Source organism: Chaetura pelagica, unplaced genomic scaffold (genome assembly GCF_000747805.2).
Source record: "Chaetura pelagica isolate M959 unplaced genomic scaffold, ChaPel_1.0 scaffold511, whole genome shotgun sequence".
NCBI classification, from domain to species: domain Eukaryota; kingdom Metazoa; phylum Chordata; class Aves; order Apodiformes; family Apodidae; genus Chaetura; species Chaetura pelagica.
This window is the reverse complement of record NW_009952161.1, coordinates 568,645-586,191: the sequence shown is the minus strand read 5'-3', so window position 1 is coordinate 586,191 and position 17,547 is coordinate 568,645. Positions and strand designations below refer to the sequence as shown.

General features: G+C 36.0%; 1 protein-coding gene across 1 annotated transcript in view; it reads left to right on the top strand.

Moving 5' to 3' along the window:
- Positions 1-17,273, top strand: part of TTC27 (tetratricopeptide repeat domain 27) — a gene marked incomplete at its 5' end in the record, with an annotated part of 33,533 nt that extends 16,260 nt beyond the window's left edge. The window contains 7 exons of the mRNA XM_010007258.1: positions 152-250; positions 2,019-2,071; positions 2,988-3,153; positions 8,965-9,162; positions 13,051-13,162; positions 13,750-13,850; positions 17,151-17,273. Of these exons, the coding sequence (XP_010005560.1) occupies positions 152-250; positions 2,019-2,071; positions 2,988-3,153; positions 8,965-9,162; positions 13,051-13,162; positions 13,750-13,850; positions 17,151-17,273 (852 nt within the window). The remainder of the gene's footprint in view (positions 1-151; positions 251-2,018; positions 2,072-2,987; positions 3,154-8,964; positions 9,163-13,050; positions 13,163-13,749; positions 13,851-17,150) is intronic.
- Between the last annotated feature and the right edge of the window lie 274 nt (positions 17,274-17,547).

Genomic DNA, 17,547 nt, shown 5'->3' with positions numbered 1-17,547 from the left:
CATCCTGTCATTACACACTTGGGAGAAGAGGCAAACAAAAAATCAAGTGAAATCAAGAAGAGTAGTAGTGTGTTTGAGCATCCAGGCAAAATAATTTCTTATGTGCAGAAACATGTACATATATATGTAATAATCCATTTTTTCTCTCCAGCTAGGTGTATGGTTTTCCTTGGGCTGTGCATACATTGCTTTAGAAGGCTACGAAGGTGCTGCCAAAGCATTTCAGCGCTGTGTGACATTGGAACCAGATGTATGTACTTTTCAACAAGCGCTTCAGATGGCTTAGCTAAAAGCAACAAGGATGTTTTCCTTATAAACAAGCAAAGCAATAATGAAAAACTTGTTTAAACCTTAGCCCTTTGAATAAATTACACTTGTGCATGAAGGATATATTTTTGTCATGAGACATCATAAAAATACTTGCCTAATACTTCATCCAAGTATGTGTGTGAATGTTAAAATATTTTTGAGCAGAAATTCCTTTAAGCTTGCATGCATTACTAGAAAAAAGAAAAGGGAATGAGCAGATGGCAAGGAGTGCCAAAAAAAAAAGAGAGATAAAACAAAAAAATTAAAATACTTAGTCATCTAAGTAATCAAATTCCCCTTAAAAAAAAAAAAAGTCAAATAAGTGGTTGTATGGAGGTAAGCTGTATAGTTCATGAGCACAGGGAGAATGGAGCTTGATAGCTTGCTTTTCAGGATGCACAAGGCAAGCATGTGTGCAATATTGCTGTTTGAATGTGACTGTGCATTGAGCTAGCATAGAGGTGTCAGCTGGATTAGCTCTCAGGAGTGCTCTGTGAATACTTCCATTAAAAGGCCTGACCAACAGCAGGTTTCTCTCTTTAGAATTAATGCTACCTACTTGACAGAAATTATTATTCATTATTTTCTCTTGGGGAAAAGAATAAGAGAGCAATGAAAGGTGGCAGAATAATCTTTTTCCTTTAATAATAAAATTTTATAAATAATTTTTTAATTTAAAATTACTTGGGGAAAAAAATGTACATACAACCAACCCTGTATTTAACTGGAATTTTTATTCTGTATATTGATTAATATTTTTTTTTGTTTCAGTACAGTGTCTTTACTTCTAGATACTAAAATTGTGTTCACTTTTCTCTCTGGGGCCTGTACTCAGTTTTATTCACTTGAACAAGCCACCTGACTTCTCAGTGTTAAGTGTTTCTTCTTTTGTGAGTAAAGGATGCTGGGCTGGCTTTTAGTTGTGGAAGAGAGACCCCTCTTTACACGAGGATCTGCAGCAATGTAATGACCTTTTTAATGACTTAACCCTCAAAAAGGTTTCCCAACATGATTCAAATGCTCCTTAAGCTTGAGGACAGCCTTCAGGACCATTGTAGATTTCACTGCAGGACCCAAGTTCCCTTCTTCAGATTTAATACTAAGTGCCACTTCACAGAATGCAGTGGTGTGGCTTCAAATGTACAGCAGTGTAAGGGGCAGGAATCATCACTGTACATGGCCCTGCTGGTTTTACCAGAGGAATGATTATCTGAGCACTCTGTAATCCTATTCAGCTAAAACAGTTGAGAACTACTGTTGGAACTAACCCTGTTAGTTTTGTCTGATATGCAGTAGGGGACATTCAGATTATTTTTTCCACTAACAGAGCAGTGCAGGTAGTAGCTTCCAGCCACTGAGAAGTGATGAGCTGCTGGGAGCACTGACCTCTCCAGCCATCGCAGCTAGATCTGTAAGAGGTTACCTGTTTACAGTTTAAACTGAAGGCAAGAACTGACTTGGTGTATTCCAACCAGAAGGCAGTTAATTGATGCACCTGATTGTTGCTGTAGTCAGTTATATTTATTTATGTATTTATATGTTAATATTTTTTTTCTATTTCAAGGTAATGTTTTGACTGCCTTGTCAAAATATGTTAATATGTGTGCTTAGGAAAACTGATATTTCACACTAATTCCATTTACATATTTTTATCAAGTAAGTATGATATAAGTGAATAAATTTTTTTGGTACTTCTTTTACTATTACAGAATGCTGAGGCCTGGAACAATTTATCGACAGCTTACATCAGATTAAAACAGAAGTGAGTACTTAAAAAGGATTAGAGGATATCGCTTCCGAAATAAATAATTAGGATTTCCTTTTTTTGGCATTAAGTTTTTATTCTTATAATGTAGTTACCTCATAGTTTGTAATTCTTATCCCCTCAGTTCACTCTCCCAGGTTGAATCACTGAGAATGTATTTAATTTAACAGCAAATAGAGTTCCATAAGCTTTATAAAAGTAGTAACATGTCACCCTACACTTTTTTTCTTGTTAAGGTATTTATGATGTAGTAAGTACAACCAGTGCAAAAAGTTCACATTAAAGTTGGGAACGAATTTGACCATGGAGTTAAGCAAACTATATATTCAGACCTATGTCAATTCATACTACATTAATCTCAGTAGATTTAAGGGAAAAACAGGCAGTTTATTTTTTATATTACAAAATCTGCACACCTACTAGCTCACTTGTTTTCCCTCCAAATTAACCATTAGTACAAGAAGCTTTGACTAAATGAATTGCCTTTCTTTTTTTGTATTTCAAGTCAGTGTAATAAAAGTTACTTATAGACAAAAAATACCTGAAAGGACTTAATATTAAGAAGAGTTTTGACATTATAACTTGTCTCCAAAGAATAAAACAAAATAGGATTTTTTTTTAAACCTTTCTCAGAATCTGAAAGGTAAAATCTGACAGCTAGAAGAAAAAAGTAAATTTACATAAAATGGTAAATTGATAAACATAAGAAGGAAATGTGGATTAAATAAAGGAAAACAAAAATAAGGTATTTAAGTTAATTGTTTGTTAATTATTATTATGAACACTAACTTTCACATTGCACTGTTTTCTACACCTGTGTTGGTTTTTTTAAATAAGCAGCTTTTTAGTTGATACAATGCCAACTGATTTAAACATATAAACATATTTTCTAATCTTTTTTATTATTGATTAGAACAAAAGCATTTCGGACCCTCCAAGAAGCTCTCAAGTGCAACTATGAGCACTGGCAAATATGGGAGAACTATCTTCTCACCAGTACAGATGTTGGAGAGTTTTCAGAAGCAATTAAAGCTTATCACCGACTCATGGACTTAAGAGAGAAGTACAAGGATACACAGGTAGGAAAGTTTTAATGTTAAGTCATCCTGTATGTTAATTAATTTATCTTGTGAGACAGAGAGAGTTCTGCTGATAATGGTATCAGTAATGATAGTATTCATACCAGTGAAGTTACATAGGCAAGCTATTTAATTTTTTTTTGAGATCTGGACTGTAAGACTATGTCTTTAAAATAAAAATGGACAAAAAAGAAAACCTTTGTGTCCTGATTGCCTCAGGCTTTGTGGAAGGACAAACAGGCGCCTGGCAGTTTTAAAATATATTCTTAAATTAAAAAAAATGTATAACCTAATCTTTCCATATTGTTCTTCTGTGTCTTAGTATTAGAAATAACACAAATTATTTGGTTTAAAGAAAAGTAAGCTTTTCCCATGTGTTTGAAAATTCCACAAGTAAGCTTTTGAAAGTGAATTACGTTCCATTGGAATGCATTACAGGCAGAACATTTTGTTTTTAATAATTGGAACAAAGGAAAATGAAGGAGGTATTTTGGTTGTCTTTCACTGTAGTTCAGGTAACGTCTGTGTTTGTAAATGTATGCTATGGACAAAATCCAGAGAACCCTACTTGAACAGCTTCAGCTGGCACGTTACCTTGCCTAAAAACAGGTCCTGATCCAAGCAGGGCTCTGTACACTCAGTGAAAATAGCCAGGTCAATCTGAAAGGCAAGCCAAAGAGTCCTGTAAGCAGAGAAGTGAAACACCTCCAAAAGCCTCTTCAAAATTAATGGATCTGGATGAAGAGCTTATGAGATCTTAGGGAGTTTGTGTGTAATACCAGGGTAAGAGGATTCAGTTGCTGCTGATCATTGATCCCAGGACTACGTTTTTTGTAACTCATAAAATGATTAAAAGTAGCTTTCCTGGATCTTGAGAGTTTGAGTCCTGTATTGAGAAGAGAAAACAGACAGGATTCATTATGCTTGTGGAAACATTTAATTTGTTCATGAAGGGTGGGAATGTTAAATTTTTTTTCAGATTACTTTTTAAGAACAAATTATACATGAGTACAGTGCTTACTGGTATAAAGCCAGCTACGCACAGGGTAACATTCTGTATGAACAAAATCCTTTGGGTTTAATATGAGTGAACATTAAAAGGTCTCAAACTCTCTTTGCACTAAAAGAGTCTTATATGTGGTAAAGCTCAGTGTGTTTGGCAGCTACAGTATTGTGGTACTGGTGGGACCTGTGTGTTTATTCATGGCACATCTTTTAGATGGTTGGCTTTTCTTTAATAATTTTTTTAATCAAGTGTTACTTTAAATAACGCTTCTAGGGTTGATCTATTTTAGTATTATCTTAGTCAGATTGACAGCTAACCAGGAATATAACTTTCTTCATGTATTTGTCCATTTGAGATGTTTTGAGACTATATAGATTTGTGTGTTTTACCAAATTTTACGTAGGGTATTTTATTAAAATATTGGGCTATTGCTTGCACTAAATTTCTGCTGTTGTGTAACTTTTTTCTTCCTATTCTCATACAATTATTATCATTTTTACAGAAGTATAGATATGCTACGTATCAAAATTTTTTTTTTGCATCCTGACTTTAACTTTGCCTTCCAATATGTAAAGTGCTAGGTTTCATCATAACTTCTAATACAGTCTGCTCAATCAGAAAGATTTTGCTAGTTGGCCAAAAAAATACCTCAGAGCCTGTTAAAAAAAATTCAGAAAGGCTTTAATAATCCTGCAAAGAAGATAAGAGTATTCTCATAGCAAAACAAACAAACAAACAAAAGCACAGAAAACTGAAGCCTTTTGCTGAGATTGTTTACAAAGCTCATCATTAATTTCTAGCACCTCCCATTTCCAGCTGGCCTGTTTTAAATAGGGATGTTCTGTAATCCTCTTGTGCAATTGTGTGTATTTTAAAAAGGTAAAATCATGGGACATTAGTAAGTGGAAGCATACACCTCTGATTCCATACAGCACAGTATGATTTTCTTTCAGGTTATATTTAAAATTTGTAGTTGTTGTAGATTTTAATTGATAGATTACTAAGCTATATGACCTAGTGGTAAGCAAGCAAAATAAATATGCATGGGACTGGAAGAAATAAGTAATTTATTCCAGTTCTTTGTGAAAACTGAAAGCAAATCACCAATAACTTCTAGCATAATCATCATTGCGTACCCCTTGTGAGACTGAATGCATCAATTCAGAGTACACAATTAAACTTAGAATTTGAAATTGGTTTGTATAGTTATATAAGATATTTTTATTTTATTTCAACACACTATGAAGTCATATTAGAAAATCACTGACATCTTCAAATAACAGTTAGGCATTCATATCTTCATCTGTGATTTCTGTTAGGCCATTGCTGTCTTTCTGTACCAGATTTCTGAGTACAGAATGCAGCTTTGGGAAATCTTGCTGTTCTTGTTATTCAACTACTTCATTCTTGTGGCAAAGGTTCTTAGATCTGGATATGATGAGGCTTGAAGATATGTATGTACAGATTCTGCAGACAGAATTGAAATAGGAAAAGATGAAGGGTTCTTTATAAATGAGCAATAATGCAATACAAGATTATAGCAAAGGACATACTTTCAAAATTCTTAGTTTCCTAGTTAAATGTTACACACGTTTTCATACCTTCCTTCCTTCCTAGTTCTTAAAATTCCTCAAATCTCACTATTCCTTTTAATGTTCATGAACCTACTGAGAAATACACCTTGAAAACCTTTCATATATAGATTATGTGTAATACAAAATAAAGGCTTGCTCAATTGTCTCTAGTTTCAGCTAGTAGATCAGTCACTAAAAAAGACCCAAGGAGAAAACCTTACATATTGTAATAATCCATTTAACCTCTGAATTACTAGTCTGAAGTGGTAAATACATCGGAAAGATTTCTGCAACTGGTCATCATACTACTTTGCACCACATGCATGCTTGTGGAGGCAAGCAATATTTTTTACTTGGAAACTTGCAGTTCTGTGAATAACAAAGTTGTTTTGTGGGTGGAAAAGCTGCATATGCTACATTGCTTCCAGAAACCAGATCTTCCTTTAGTGCTGTCAAAGAATATGAATTCAGTAGTATGGACAAATGGTTCCTCTCTGCAATTCAGTGCTCTTGAGAAACTAGCAAAGTTTTTCTGTTACCCTTTCCATCAAAAATTGTACTCATATCAGTGGTTTGTATTTCCAGACTATTTCTAATAAAAGGCTGCAAGAACATGTTCCAAGGGAATTTTGAGGAGCTAGGGTAGGAATTAATAATTTCACTAAGGACAATTGTCTTCATTATAAAGGTGTAAGGAGAGCTCATAGACTGCAGATTTGTTATTTTGGATCTGGTATCTGAGGCTTCTTACTTAATCACTGTCAAGTTTGATTAGTATTAGTGGAGCTTCTAAAAATTGTGTGACCAAGTGGATTTTTATATGAAAGGAGTTGTTTGGAGAACAATTGTGGAGTGAGACTAACTGATAGCAATCACAGAATATAAAATTATTGAGTAAATTATTTGTAAAATTTTTTTCCATGGTGGTTTTTGTTCAGTTTTTAGTAAACATGCCTTATTCACCAAAGCAAAGGCGGAGGAGGAATGCAGATGGTGTGATATCATACAAAACACAAACTCTCTGCACAGTGGACATGAGGAGCCCAATTCATTAAGAGAGACATTTAATAAAAATAATTTAAAAAATAAAGAAAAGCTCTATTGCTTGTGTGAGATCCTGAGTAACAGAGCACTGCTTTAGTAGTTTAGAATGTAAGGCAGTTTAAAATCTCTCAAAGATATAAATTAAAAGGTAACACTTCAGACAAATGTCTAAAATTGAAAACTCTGTTACAGTGCTAATACTCTTTTATTATTAGAACAATTCACTTGCAGTATTTAACAACTGGGCACAGCCAAATAGCATTAATGATTCATTGCTGTTTAATGAACCTTTTAATCCAGGCCTTCACACTAGTTTTATTTTAACTGCTGTAGTGCTAAAGCTTACACAATGAATTAGGATTAAGGGTTTATATTATTATGGTGAAAGCGCAACCAAAGCCTGAATTCTGTGGGAATATGGATAATTTTTCAGTTGCTAAATTCTACCAATTGAGGAAACTTTTTAATGTGCAGACAAAATACCATTGACTTTAAAACTCTTGTTAACTATTGGCTTTTCAAACTTTGAATAACAATTTTCTTAAAGTGAGAAACTGATGGAGAAGTCATAAATGTATGTATGAATCCTCAGGGTCAGTTCTAGTTCTTTTTCAAAAGAGAACATCATTTAATCTACCTTCTTACATCTCTTTTACGTTTTTTTATTACAGTGCTGTAGTTGGAAATACCAATATTTGCTGGTGTTTTTCTAGCAAATCATTATAGAAGACCTGATCCATTTAATGTTGAGTTATAGAACTTTAGATTCATCAGCAGAGATTTGGATTTATTTTTGTTGTTTTGCTGAAGATTTCCTATAGTGATAGAACTCTAATTATTGGGATGCATGTTAATTGAGTAATTCTGTAGAAGAAAAGGGTTTTTTAGGAAAAACAAATGCTAAACATCGTACGTTTTTATTAAGTGTAATATATTTTGATACTGCCATAATTTTTGTGTTACTTTCTGCCAGTAATTTTTGCCAGTACTTTCTGCATCCTGGTTTGTGAGGATGCACCCCATGTCCCAGTTTTACTAGAGTAGTGGTATATTTGTGTGGTTTGGGACTATACACGGATCATCTTTGACTTTTGTTTTATTGCTGTCTTATATATTATTCCTATTAGTGTGTTTTCATTATAAGTATTAATATAGCACGGACAAAAAGGTTGGAGCACTGCAGTTGCCAAATCACAGCCTCACAAGTTAGGACATGTCAGAATGCAGATGTCTGTATGCCCTTTACCAGCCTGAATGCAGGCCTTATGAGACTTCCATTCTGATTTTATCTTTATTTCTTCCCCATTCTCCACGTCTCATACATTACACAGAACATGTAGTTCTCTTGTAATAAGCCACAGCTTTTCTGGGTTTTATTTTCTAATTCACAATATGATCCAATCTCTTAATCTACATTTGCTGTTTCTCATTTTATTGAGAAGGAACTGAGGCGCAGTGAAACTCTCTTCTAATTTTCAGTGTCCAGTTTGGGACACAAAGAATCCTGTTTTTTTCAGGGACACTTAGTATTATTTGCAGGTATTTCATACATGCAAAGCCCAGCTCCCCTTATGTTCACCAGCAGCTGCCTGTGTTTAGCATTTTTTCAGGTCAGATCCCACATTCTCAAGCCAGTGATTCAGAAAGTACAGTCATTAAACGAGTACTTGTAAAAGGTTTGCTTGAACTGACTTGACTAGTAATTCACCAGAAGTGCATTAAACAGATTTTCCCAAAGGGGCATTGTAGTGAATTCTAGTTTACATCTCATCCACTATGCATCTTTCAGTTTCTATGGGTAGCTAGATAGGGGTCCTGTAAACAACTATCTCCTCCATTACTTGAATTAATCTGGTTCAGCCTGTTTACCAATCTTTTTATAACTGTGTTACAAGGTGGAAATATCTTAATTTCCTATACCCTTCTTTTTCACACTAGTCTATCCTAGTAACCCAAATTTCTGTCTTAGCTCTTTGGCTTCTTTATCTTCACCAACTGTAGAATCTTATAGATGAGGTTTAAATTAGATTAATTGCTCCCCTAATTTCTTAGTAAATTCTGTACTTGTCATATGGCACTGTATTTGTACTTTGCCTAATTGTTACAAGAGGCCAAATATTACAGATATCATTATATATACTGATGTTGATTTAAGTTGAAATAATTCTTTCCTGTTGCTTTTTGAAGGTGCTGGCTATTCTGGTCAGAGCAGTGGTGGATGGTGTGGCAGACCGTGCTGGGGAGGTAGCAAGTGGATTGAAGGGGAAATTGCAAGAGCTCTTTGGCAGAGTGACTTCACAAGTGACAAATGATAGGGAGATCTGGAGACTTTATGCCCGACTTTATGGAAATGGACAGAATGATAGCAGTGAAGATATTGAAAAGGTAAATGTGTTGGAGCTATACATTTTTATGGCTACACGGTTCTGGTACAAACCGTCTGTTCTCTAGCAAACTATAATGCTACAGTAAGACATGCTCTTGTTCCAGATGTGTTTTGCTTTAGTGTTTCTACAAGCTTGTTTGCTGTGTCATGTTCCTACAGCACACATATTTATTATCTAACAGGAGAAAGACATTTTACATATTTTTTTTGTGGACTTAAGAAAAATAAATCTCATTTACCAGTTTCATTTCAAAACATTCTATCATAGCATATGTGCATTGTCTTGGATTTGTATTCTGAAACTTTTCTTGCCTGCAATCCAATGTCTGTAATCTAATGGTGGTGTGGTTTTGTTGTGGGTTTTTTGGGGGGTTTTGTTGTGGGGTTTTTTGTGGGGTTTTTTGTGGTTTTTTTTATTGGAATCTTTGATTCTGAAGACAAGATATTTGAGCATCTGGAAAAAAAGTGGATCCTACCTGCATGATCCAGTGCCATCATAAGCCATTTTCTATATTCTTTACATTCACTAAGAGAAATGCATTTAAGATAGTCTATACCACAGTTCAAGCTCTCAGTGTAAAAGTGTTTTGTCCTTACTTTGCTTAAAATGGAATTAAATCATGCTATTCAATCTGTTGAAACACTGGTACCTCTTTACCTGTATCTCATTTTGCTACATTAACTACCATGTCTTGTTCCTATCACTTTCCAGGTAATCAAGTTTATTGCATTTCCAAAATAATCGCTCTCTGGTGCTATAAGTGTTTACTTTGTTGTGTGTTGGAGTGTGCTTTGCATTTGGTATTAAACTTCCAAAATCCAAATAGCCTTGCACACTCCAAAAATACTAATGGTTATCAATCTTCACTGAAGCTGAAAAGACACAAGGTCAGCATTCAGTATGTGTTTCCTAACGGGGGTATGCCTTTGGCCTGGGCAAAAATGCCAGTCTCTAGAGGACTGCTTGTCTTGTTATGTCAACCATATTAGGAATATGGATGGGCCTACAAATTGTGTGCTTCTTCTAATTATTTGGGCCTTGCTCATTGTCACCTTCTTTACGCTGTGCCCTGTGAAATGCCTTGTTTAGTCATTGCCTGTGTCCATTATACCTTCAATTCTTCCCTGGTTTTTTTCCCTAGTTTTCTTTACAGCTGAAGGGGTTTAGGGGTTTGGCCTTTAAAAGGGGTTTGGCCTATTTACAATTCTGAAACACAGACATGGCAATATCCTGTCATATATCCTCAAATTCTTACTCAGACATGGAAAGTAGCAGAGTCCCTGTTCATACTATAAATGTAATGGTTTCAGAATCTGGTTACATCACAGTGTTTTTCACTAGCCCAGTTAAAAATATGGTTTCAATTTGTTGAGTAGGCAGGACTTTGTGTTTCCTAATCAGAGCGGGTATGGAACATGTTTACAGTCTATCTTGCCCTGCAACATGGAATGATGTTTACGAATACTTAAGGTATGCTTACATGTGTATCCAAGTATCCTGGTATGATGGTACCATAGATAGAGATAATGAAAAGGCAAAACTGCCTGCAGCCACAGTTTATATTAATTACAGGGTAAAATTAATTTACAATACGTTAAGTAATCACTGATAGCTTTTCTGATATAATATTATAAAGTAAAAATGTTAAAGCCAGGATTTATTGGCTTCACTGCCACAAGCACCATCATGTGTTAGTCAGATATTAAGTGAATCTATTTATCTGTAGAAAAATTTCAGATGTATTGTTGCAGTTTTCCACTCACATTTATTATGCAAAAGGTCAATGTATTCTGAAAAGGCATGAATTATTATATTGTGGCATCATGAGAGTTGGGTTTGTTCAGCCAGGAGAAGGCTCCAGGGAGACCTTATAGCAGCCTTCTGGTACCTGAGGGGGCCTACAGGAAAGCTGGGGAGGGGCTTTCTACAAGGGCTTCTGATAGGTCAAGGGGGAATGGTTTTAAACTAGAAGATGCTACATTTAGGTTAGACATAAGGGAGAAATTCTTTAGTGTGAGCATGATGAGACACTGGCCCAGATTGCCCAGAGTTGTGGATGCCCCATCCCTGGAAGTGTCCAGGGTCAGGTTTGGTGGGGCTTTGAGCAACCTGATCTAGTGGGAGGTGTCCCTGCCCATGGCAGGGATTTGGACTTAAATGATCTTTAAGGTCCCTTCCAGCCCAAATCATTTTATGATTCTATGATCATAGGACAAAGAGGTGGGAACACGCCTATCATAGCATCATGCATCTCCTTTACAAATGTAGGGTTTGACCATTATTCCATAATCATAGAATGTACTACCTTAATACCTTATTTAGTGCAGATTTAATAAGTAATTTTGTTCCTATTGTGCATTTGAAAGAACAACATTGTATGTCTGAATATTTTAAAGGGTGGATTGGCTGGGGTTTTTTCCTTTCTGCTCTGATTCCATGAATTACTAGAGCCTACAGCTACAGTTCACAGGAGTGCCTTATAAATCAAATCTAAGTCAGATAGGGTTTACAAGTGAGATGTGTAAAACTACGGAAGTGTTGTGTTTGTTTTTTTCTTTAGCTTAGAATATATTTACTCTTATTCTTTAATGTATCTGACCTGCCACCTCATTCAGTACTTCATTCTTTCCTACATTGAATGCAATCCAGTCCATCCCTTTCCCACTGAGCAATCTTTCCTACCTTCAAGTTTCTTGCTGATCCATACCCAGACTATGAAACTCTTTGGTTCCTTGAACTTTGCCCAGCTCATAACTGTTTCCTTCCAGAATAAATCCAGGTTCCAGAAGTGCAAGCAAACAGCCCACAAGACTTTGAATTCTTTCCCCTCCCTGACATCTGTCAGCAAAAACCCCCTAGTTTGCTGCTCTGACTCAGACACGTGCAGACTGAAATCAGACTGCTGTAAAAACTGTTGTTCCTTCTCTTAGAAGTTCTTGCTTCTGAAGGCCAGAGCTGCTACCAATTATAACCCAGGTTGTTAGGAAAAAAATTAATTTGCTCTGGTTTGACTCAATAGGCTTTTACTGCAATTTACAGCAGCACGAGCAGTTCAATCACCTGTGCCATTATGATTAGAACTCTACTTGGAGAGAGAAGGTAGAAACTTCTGGGATAACAACCCCCAGATTTAATCTGCATTTGTTCAGCAGTCAGAAGGCTTTATTGCACTCATGTGCTTGCACTGCCCCGAAAGTTTATTATTACTTTATATGATTGTCTTTGAAAACATAATTGAAGAGTCATCAATGAACCTTAAAGCCATGTAACTTCTGACATGTATTTGTTTCATATTTCTGATGCTGTAGAAAGTAAACTCAAAAGCAAAAATTAATTTCTTCTGCTTTTTTTTTTTTTTCTTAATGGGACCCTCATTCATGCTGTTTACTTTTATTTTTCCTGTTCACACTGAGAACCAGAGCAGTATGGCAGTTAGTAGCTGCATCTGTAAAATACATTATTTGCCGTGAATACATATACAAAAAGAAAGCTTTGATGTATTCAGCTATAAATTTTTAGGTTAAAAAAAATGCTGTTCAAAGTGTAAGTACAAGTATTTTTCCAATTTTCATGTGCATTTAATTATGATGACTGGGCAAATATGGGTCACGTCCATCAGTCTAGACAGATTTTTAAAAGATAAGAATTACACATGTTGCTTTGTATGCATCTCATACTTGAGATGCAATATTGGTGAAGAACATCTGTGTTACAGCTGGTGCATAACATTGCAGAGAAAGACGCTACTCCAACTTGCAGGAAATCAAGCATAGTAAGGATACATGAATATTGTGGATTGAGTGTTAATTGAATGTGTTAATTGTTAATTTAAATTAGTCTCCTACTTTGCTTTCTCACATATTGATAATTTCTTTCCTCCTTGTAGTCACTGCAGTGTCTCACTAAGGCACATAAATGTGAAATTCAATCCAGTGATTGGGAGAAAGATGTTTCTTCTTTTAAGGAAGTGGTGAAAGGAGCCATAGAGATTGCACACGGTATGTTCTATTTAAAAATAACTTTTATTATTCATTAAGAGTGTAGCAAATATTTATTAAGTTTAGTAACAAAATCATATTATACTGTACCCATTATATTTATTCCTACTATTGGGAGTCCTTTAACAGAGAGCATCATCCTGATAGTGCATGCAAAAGAATACTTGGCAGCAATTGTGTTGGGTGAGTCAGTAAACGTATGACTGGTAAACATGGAATCAGATAATTTCATGCTCCACCAATTTCATAATGCAAGTGAAAAGATATACCTATAGTTTATCTTGGTCCTCAGATCATCACATGACTCTGCCAGTCAGGTGATGGACAAAACTTAAGACTTGATAAGACTATTCACTATGCTGTGACACTTCTGCTTAAGGAGGATACATATACCTGTTATGTTTAGTTATCTTTATCACAAAAATCAGTTGGTGATCTTTTTCTTTGTGTTTATTTTTGGGGATATTACATTTAAAAATTGTCTATGAAATGTATTAAATAAATGTAGTTGTTTAAAGATACAGATACAGAGGTCATGCTTTCTTTGTTTTTTTCTGGGGTCCTTCTCATCTGTATTTGGATTCTAGTGGCTATAAAATGCAGCAAGAACAAATCTAATCATCAGGAAGCTTTGCAGATACTTTCTTCAGCTCGACTCAACTTACGTGGCTTGTCATCCAAAGCAAAGGTAGGAATGTTTGAAAGGCAGGAATTTTTGTTTGAAAACTAGGAATCTTTGTTCTATTGCCAGAAACCATCTCTCTGTTTTGAGTCATTTATAGATCAAATAATACCCGCCTGTCCTAGTGTATCATTAGATGGATATTCACCTCCAAGCTGTTACAGATTGCAATTTTAAGTAGATCTCTTTTTCCCTTCTTCCTGCTAGACTTTGACTGAAATAAACCAACTACTCTAAAATGTCAATGCTGTCTCTTAGACTAAGACAGAATTTTACTTAAAATGTTGGGCAAACCAACTCAAATGTTTTGAAGAAATCAGTAATTTCAAAGACTTTTTCCTTATGTGAGTAGTCATGGGGGAAGCAGGGCAATCTCAGAAAGAATGGATGTAAACCTGCAGAAATTACCAAAACATGTCAGGACTATTTTGCATCACTTGAAGTGTTTTAAAACCAGAGTGATATAATAAAAGAGAGAACAAATTTTTAATAAGGTTTTCATGGATACTGTACCAATTCATATACTAATTCATTGGAAAATATTGTGTTTGAACTGTAGGTTTGTTATTTGGAGTTGTGCCTCCATAGTCAGGCACCCAAAGAAACAAGCCTGTTTCTGCACCATTATTATCCTAGTTTTACCTCTAATCTTATGAGACACAGCCATCGTTTAACTGAGGACTGATCTGGAATACATTTTCATTCAAAATACACTTAATGTCTTAAAGAAGTAGTCTTCTTGGCTGTGTGTGGGGTTTAGTAAATGTGAATTACAGAGCACAAGTTTTATAACGTGTATTTTTGTTACAAAGTGTTGATCTGTCATCAGTGTGCCACACTTGGATCACTCTCTTTTAAGACCTATAATTTTAAGGATAGAAGCCTAGGAAAGTCGTATAAGCAGACACAAGCAGGCTCTGTAACTGCAAAATCTTAGATACTGGCATAGGTAAGTCTTTGGAATGTGGTGAAAAAAGCCACAGGGTGTATGATTTGTTGTGATTCACAAAATGGTTTTAAAAAAAAGGGTGTGTAGACTGAGTACAACTGTAGCAAAAGCAAAACAACTTGGCATAAATTATATAAATGCAAGTACCACAAGATCATGCGGTATCTGAAAGATTAAGATTAGGTAAGTCTAATAAATTGTATTCTTAATTCCTGAAGGCACTAATGAAATTAACATCTTATTATTGGCAGATAATGGTGCCTCTTGAGTTCTATGACACTTCTGAGAAACCTGACATGTTACAGATACAACTATTGGTGTGACCTCACTGTTTCCACATTCATTCCCAGAATGACATCTTATTTTTAATTTGAAGTCATGTTGAATTTCCAAAGTGTTGTGGTTTAAAAACTCGGTCATCTTCTGTAAGATCCTATGCACAAACAGTTTAGTACTGTTTATGCCTGTCCAAGCTTGAGTGTAGCATCTCCTTTTGCTGCCTTGTGAGTCAATATTAGTGTGGGATTTTTTTTTTCTCTTTTAACAGAGAAAAGCACTTTAAAGAGTGGACTAAGAGCAGAGTCAGTACCCAAGATTTCAGAAGGAATAAAGGAACTGTGAAAGTAACTTTTAAAAGATTAACTTACAAAATTTAATAGTCAGGACATGTAACTGGAACTAATAAGTAGTATTTGTACAGGTGAAATGATGTTGATTCTCAGACTTCTTGCCTTCCTTGGCATCTCCATCTCTGGCATTTGAGCTCCTGTATTGTGCTGGGCTTAAAATTTATCCAGACTCTGCTGAAGCTTGTAGCACGAATATGTGTTGTTAATGGGCTCCTTTCTGTACAGACCCTTCTGGGCAGACGCATACTCTGGCAAATAGCATAGTGGGCTCCCTTCTGCTCCTTATCCCCATGCATCATTCAGATCTGACAGGTGAGGTCTCTGAAAATAAGGAAGGTCATGGAGCTGTACCGTAAATGAATGAAATGTGTGTACTGTTGTGGGGCAACATGGAGCACAAAGCCCAAAGAGTGATGGTGTGTGAAACTTCCCCGGGCTGCATCTAGTTGAATAGATCTCTTTAGCTGTGTGAAAAAAAAATAATGAAGAAATAATTATATCATCCTGATTTATTTAGCTGCCTCAGCCAGAAAGAACCAAACTCTTCTGTCACTTTCCCAGTGTGAGGTTTTCAGGCTGAAAGTCAGAAACATTTCTGTACTTGTAGCAGGAACATGTTCCTATTTTTATGTGAGATGTTCCTTTGTTCAGTGACAACACTGTTCTTGGGCACATTGAAGACCTTAGTTCAGGCCTTTTAAGTACATTTTTGTATATATATGTATCTGTATTGTTCCATTATGTTTTGATGATATAATGATGTACAGCTATACTCCAGAGTATCTTTTGTTTTCTTGGTTTGTTTTTGTCTCTAAATCTAGGCTCTTTGTTTGTGTCAGATGAAGTGTGAATCACTCTCCCTTTACATAATAAAGTGGAAACATATGTCTGGGACCACCACCACCGTATTTCTGTGAAGTGATACCTCACACAACCTCCATATTACTTGAGTCAAGTCATGTTGCAACAGCAACATGTTCTGGTGCAGCATGCACAAAGCTCCAGTCTGGCTTGCATATCTTAAGGCTTTAGACAAGTAATTTTGCATTCCTCTCCCTTGGTTTCCCTGTAAATATATTAAGATTATGATTGCTCATAAGTCAGCTGCTTTGTTTTTTTCATAATATCTTTATGTCTTTAAGAACAAACTATTTTTATTACTCTGCAGTGTTTTCTCTGGTTTAACTGAATTACACACAGATTAATGTATCTACCCACACACATCTTGACACCAAATATTAAAAAGATGCTTATTTGGGGTTTTGGAGAAAATGTCACAACAGAATATGCACTGGGGAAAATGGCCATTAACATTCACACCTACTAATTTATCAGCAGGAGGGTTTGTAAGCTGCAGTGGCAGCATGTGAGATGCTCTTCTGATTTGAGTTTCGTGGTAGAACCCTTCACTTTCGATGGGGTCAGGAGTCAGCACAGGCCATCAGGTCAGAGCAGAAACCCAGTATCCACAGAAGGATTCACCCCTTTGGCAAAGTGTTAGGTGAATCATATGTAGATCATGTGTCTATATGTGTGTGTGTGTATACGTATCTAGAAAAATATAGATGAACCTTCTGTTTATTAGCCACAAAATGAACTTTTTAAAGAGGTAAGTACCAAAAATACAGAAGGCAGGATAGCGGTGATGAGCTTTCTGTGTTCTGTCTCTGTGCTGAAACAGACCCTGTATGTTTATTTTAAAATAATCCATTTCTTTTTGTCACGCAGAAACTTTTTGTAGATGTGACAAGCGAGGAGGTTCACGCGGAGATGGCTGGTGAGGTGGCTGCGATGGACAGCCTGATTGCCGAGCTTCAGGAGCTGAGCAACCAGCGCAGGGACCAGTGCTGACCGCCCGACAGGAAGACAATAACGACGTAATTCTTTTTGCCACAGCTTTTGCTGATGAAGTGGTAATAATTCTAATGCAGCAACGCTCTCAATAAACGTGTTTCTCTACAGGGCTGTTCTTGTGGTCAGTTTTCTTCAGAGTTCAGGCTGCTTGTTAAGATTCCTATCTGCTCAGTCTGCCTTACAAAGTTGCGTGTTTTGGTTCCTCAGTTCCCGGTCAGTGCGGGGACGCCGAGGTAAGGGCAGGCCCTGATGGCAGGGCAGGGGGATGCGG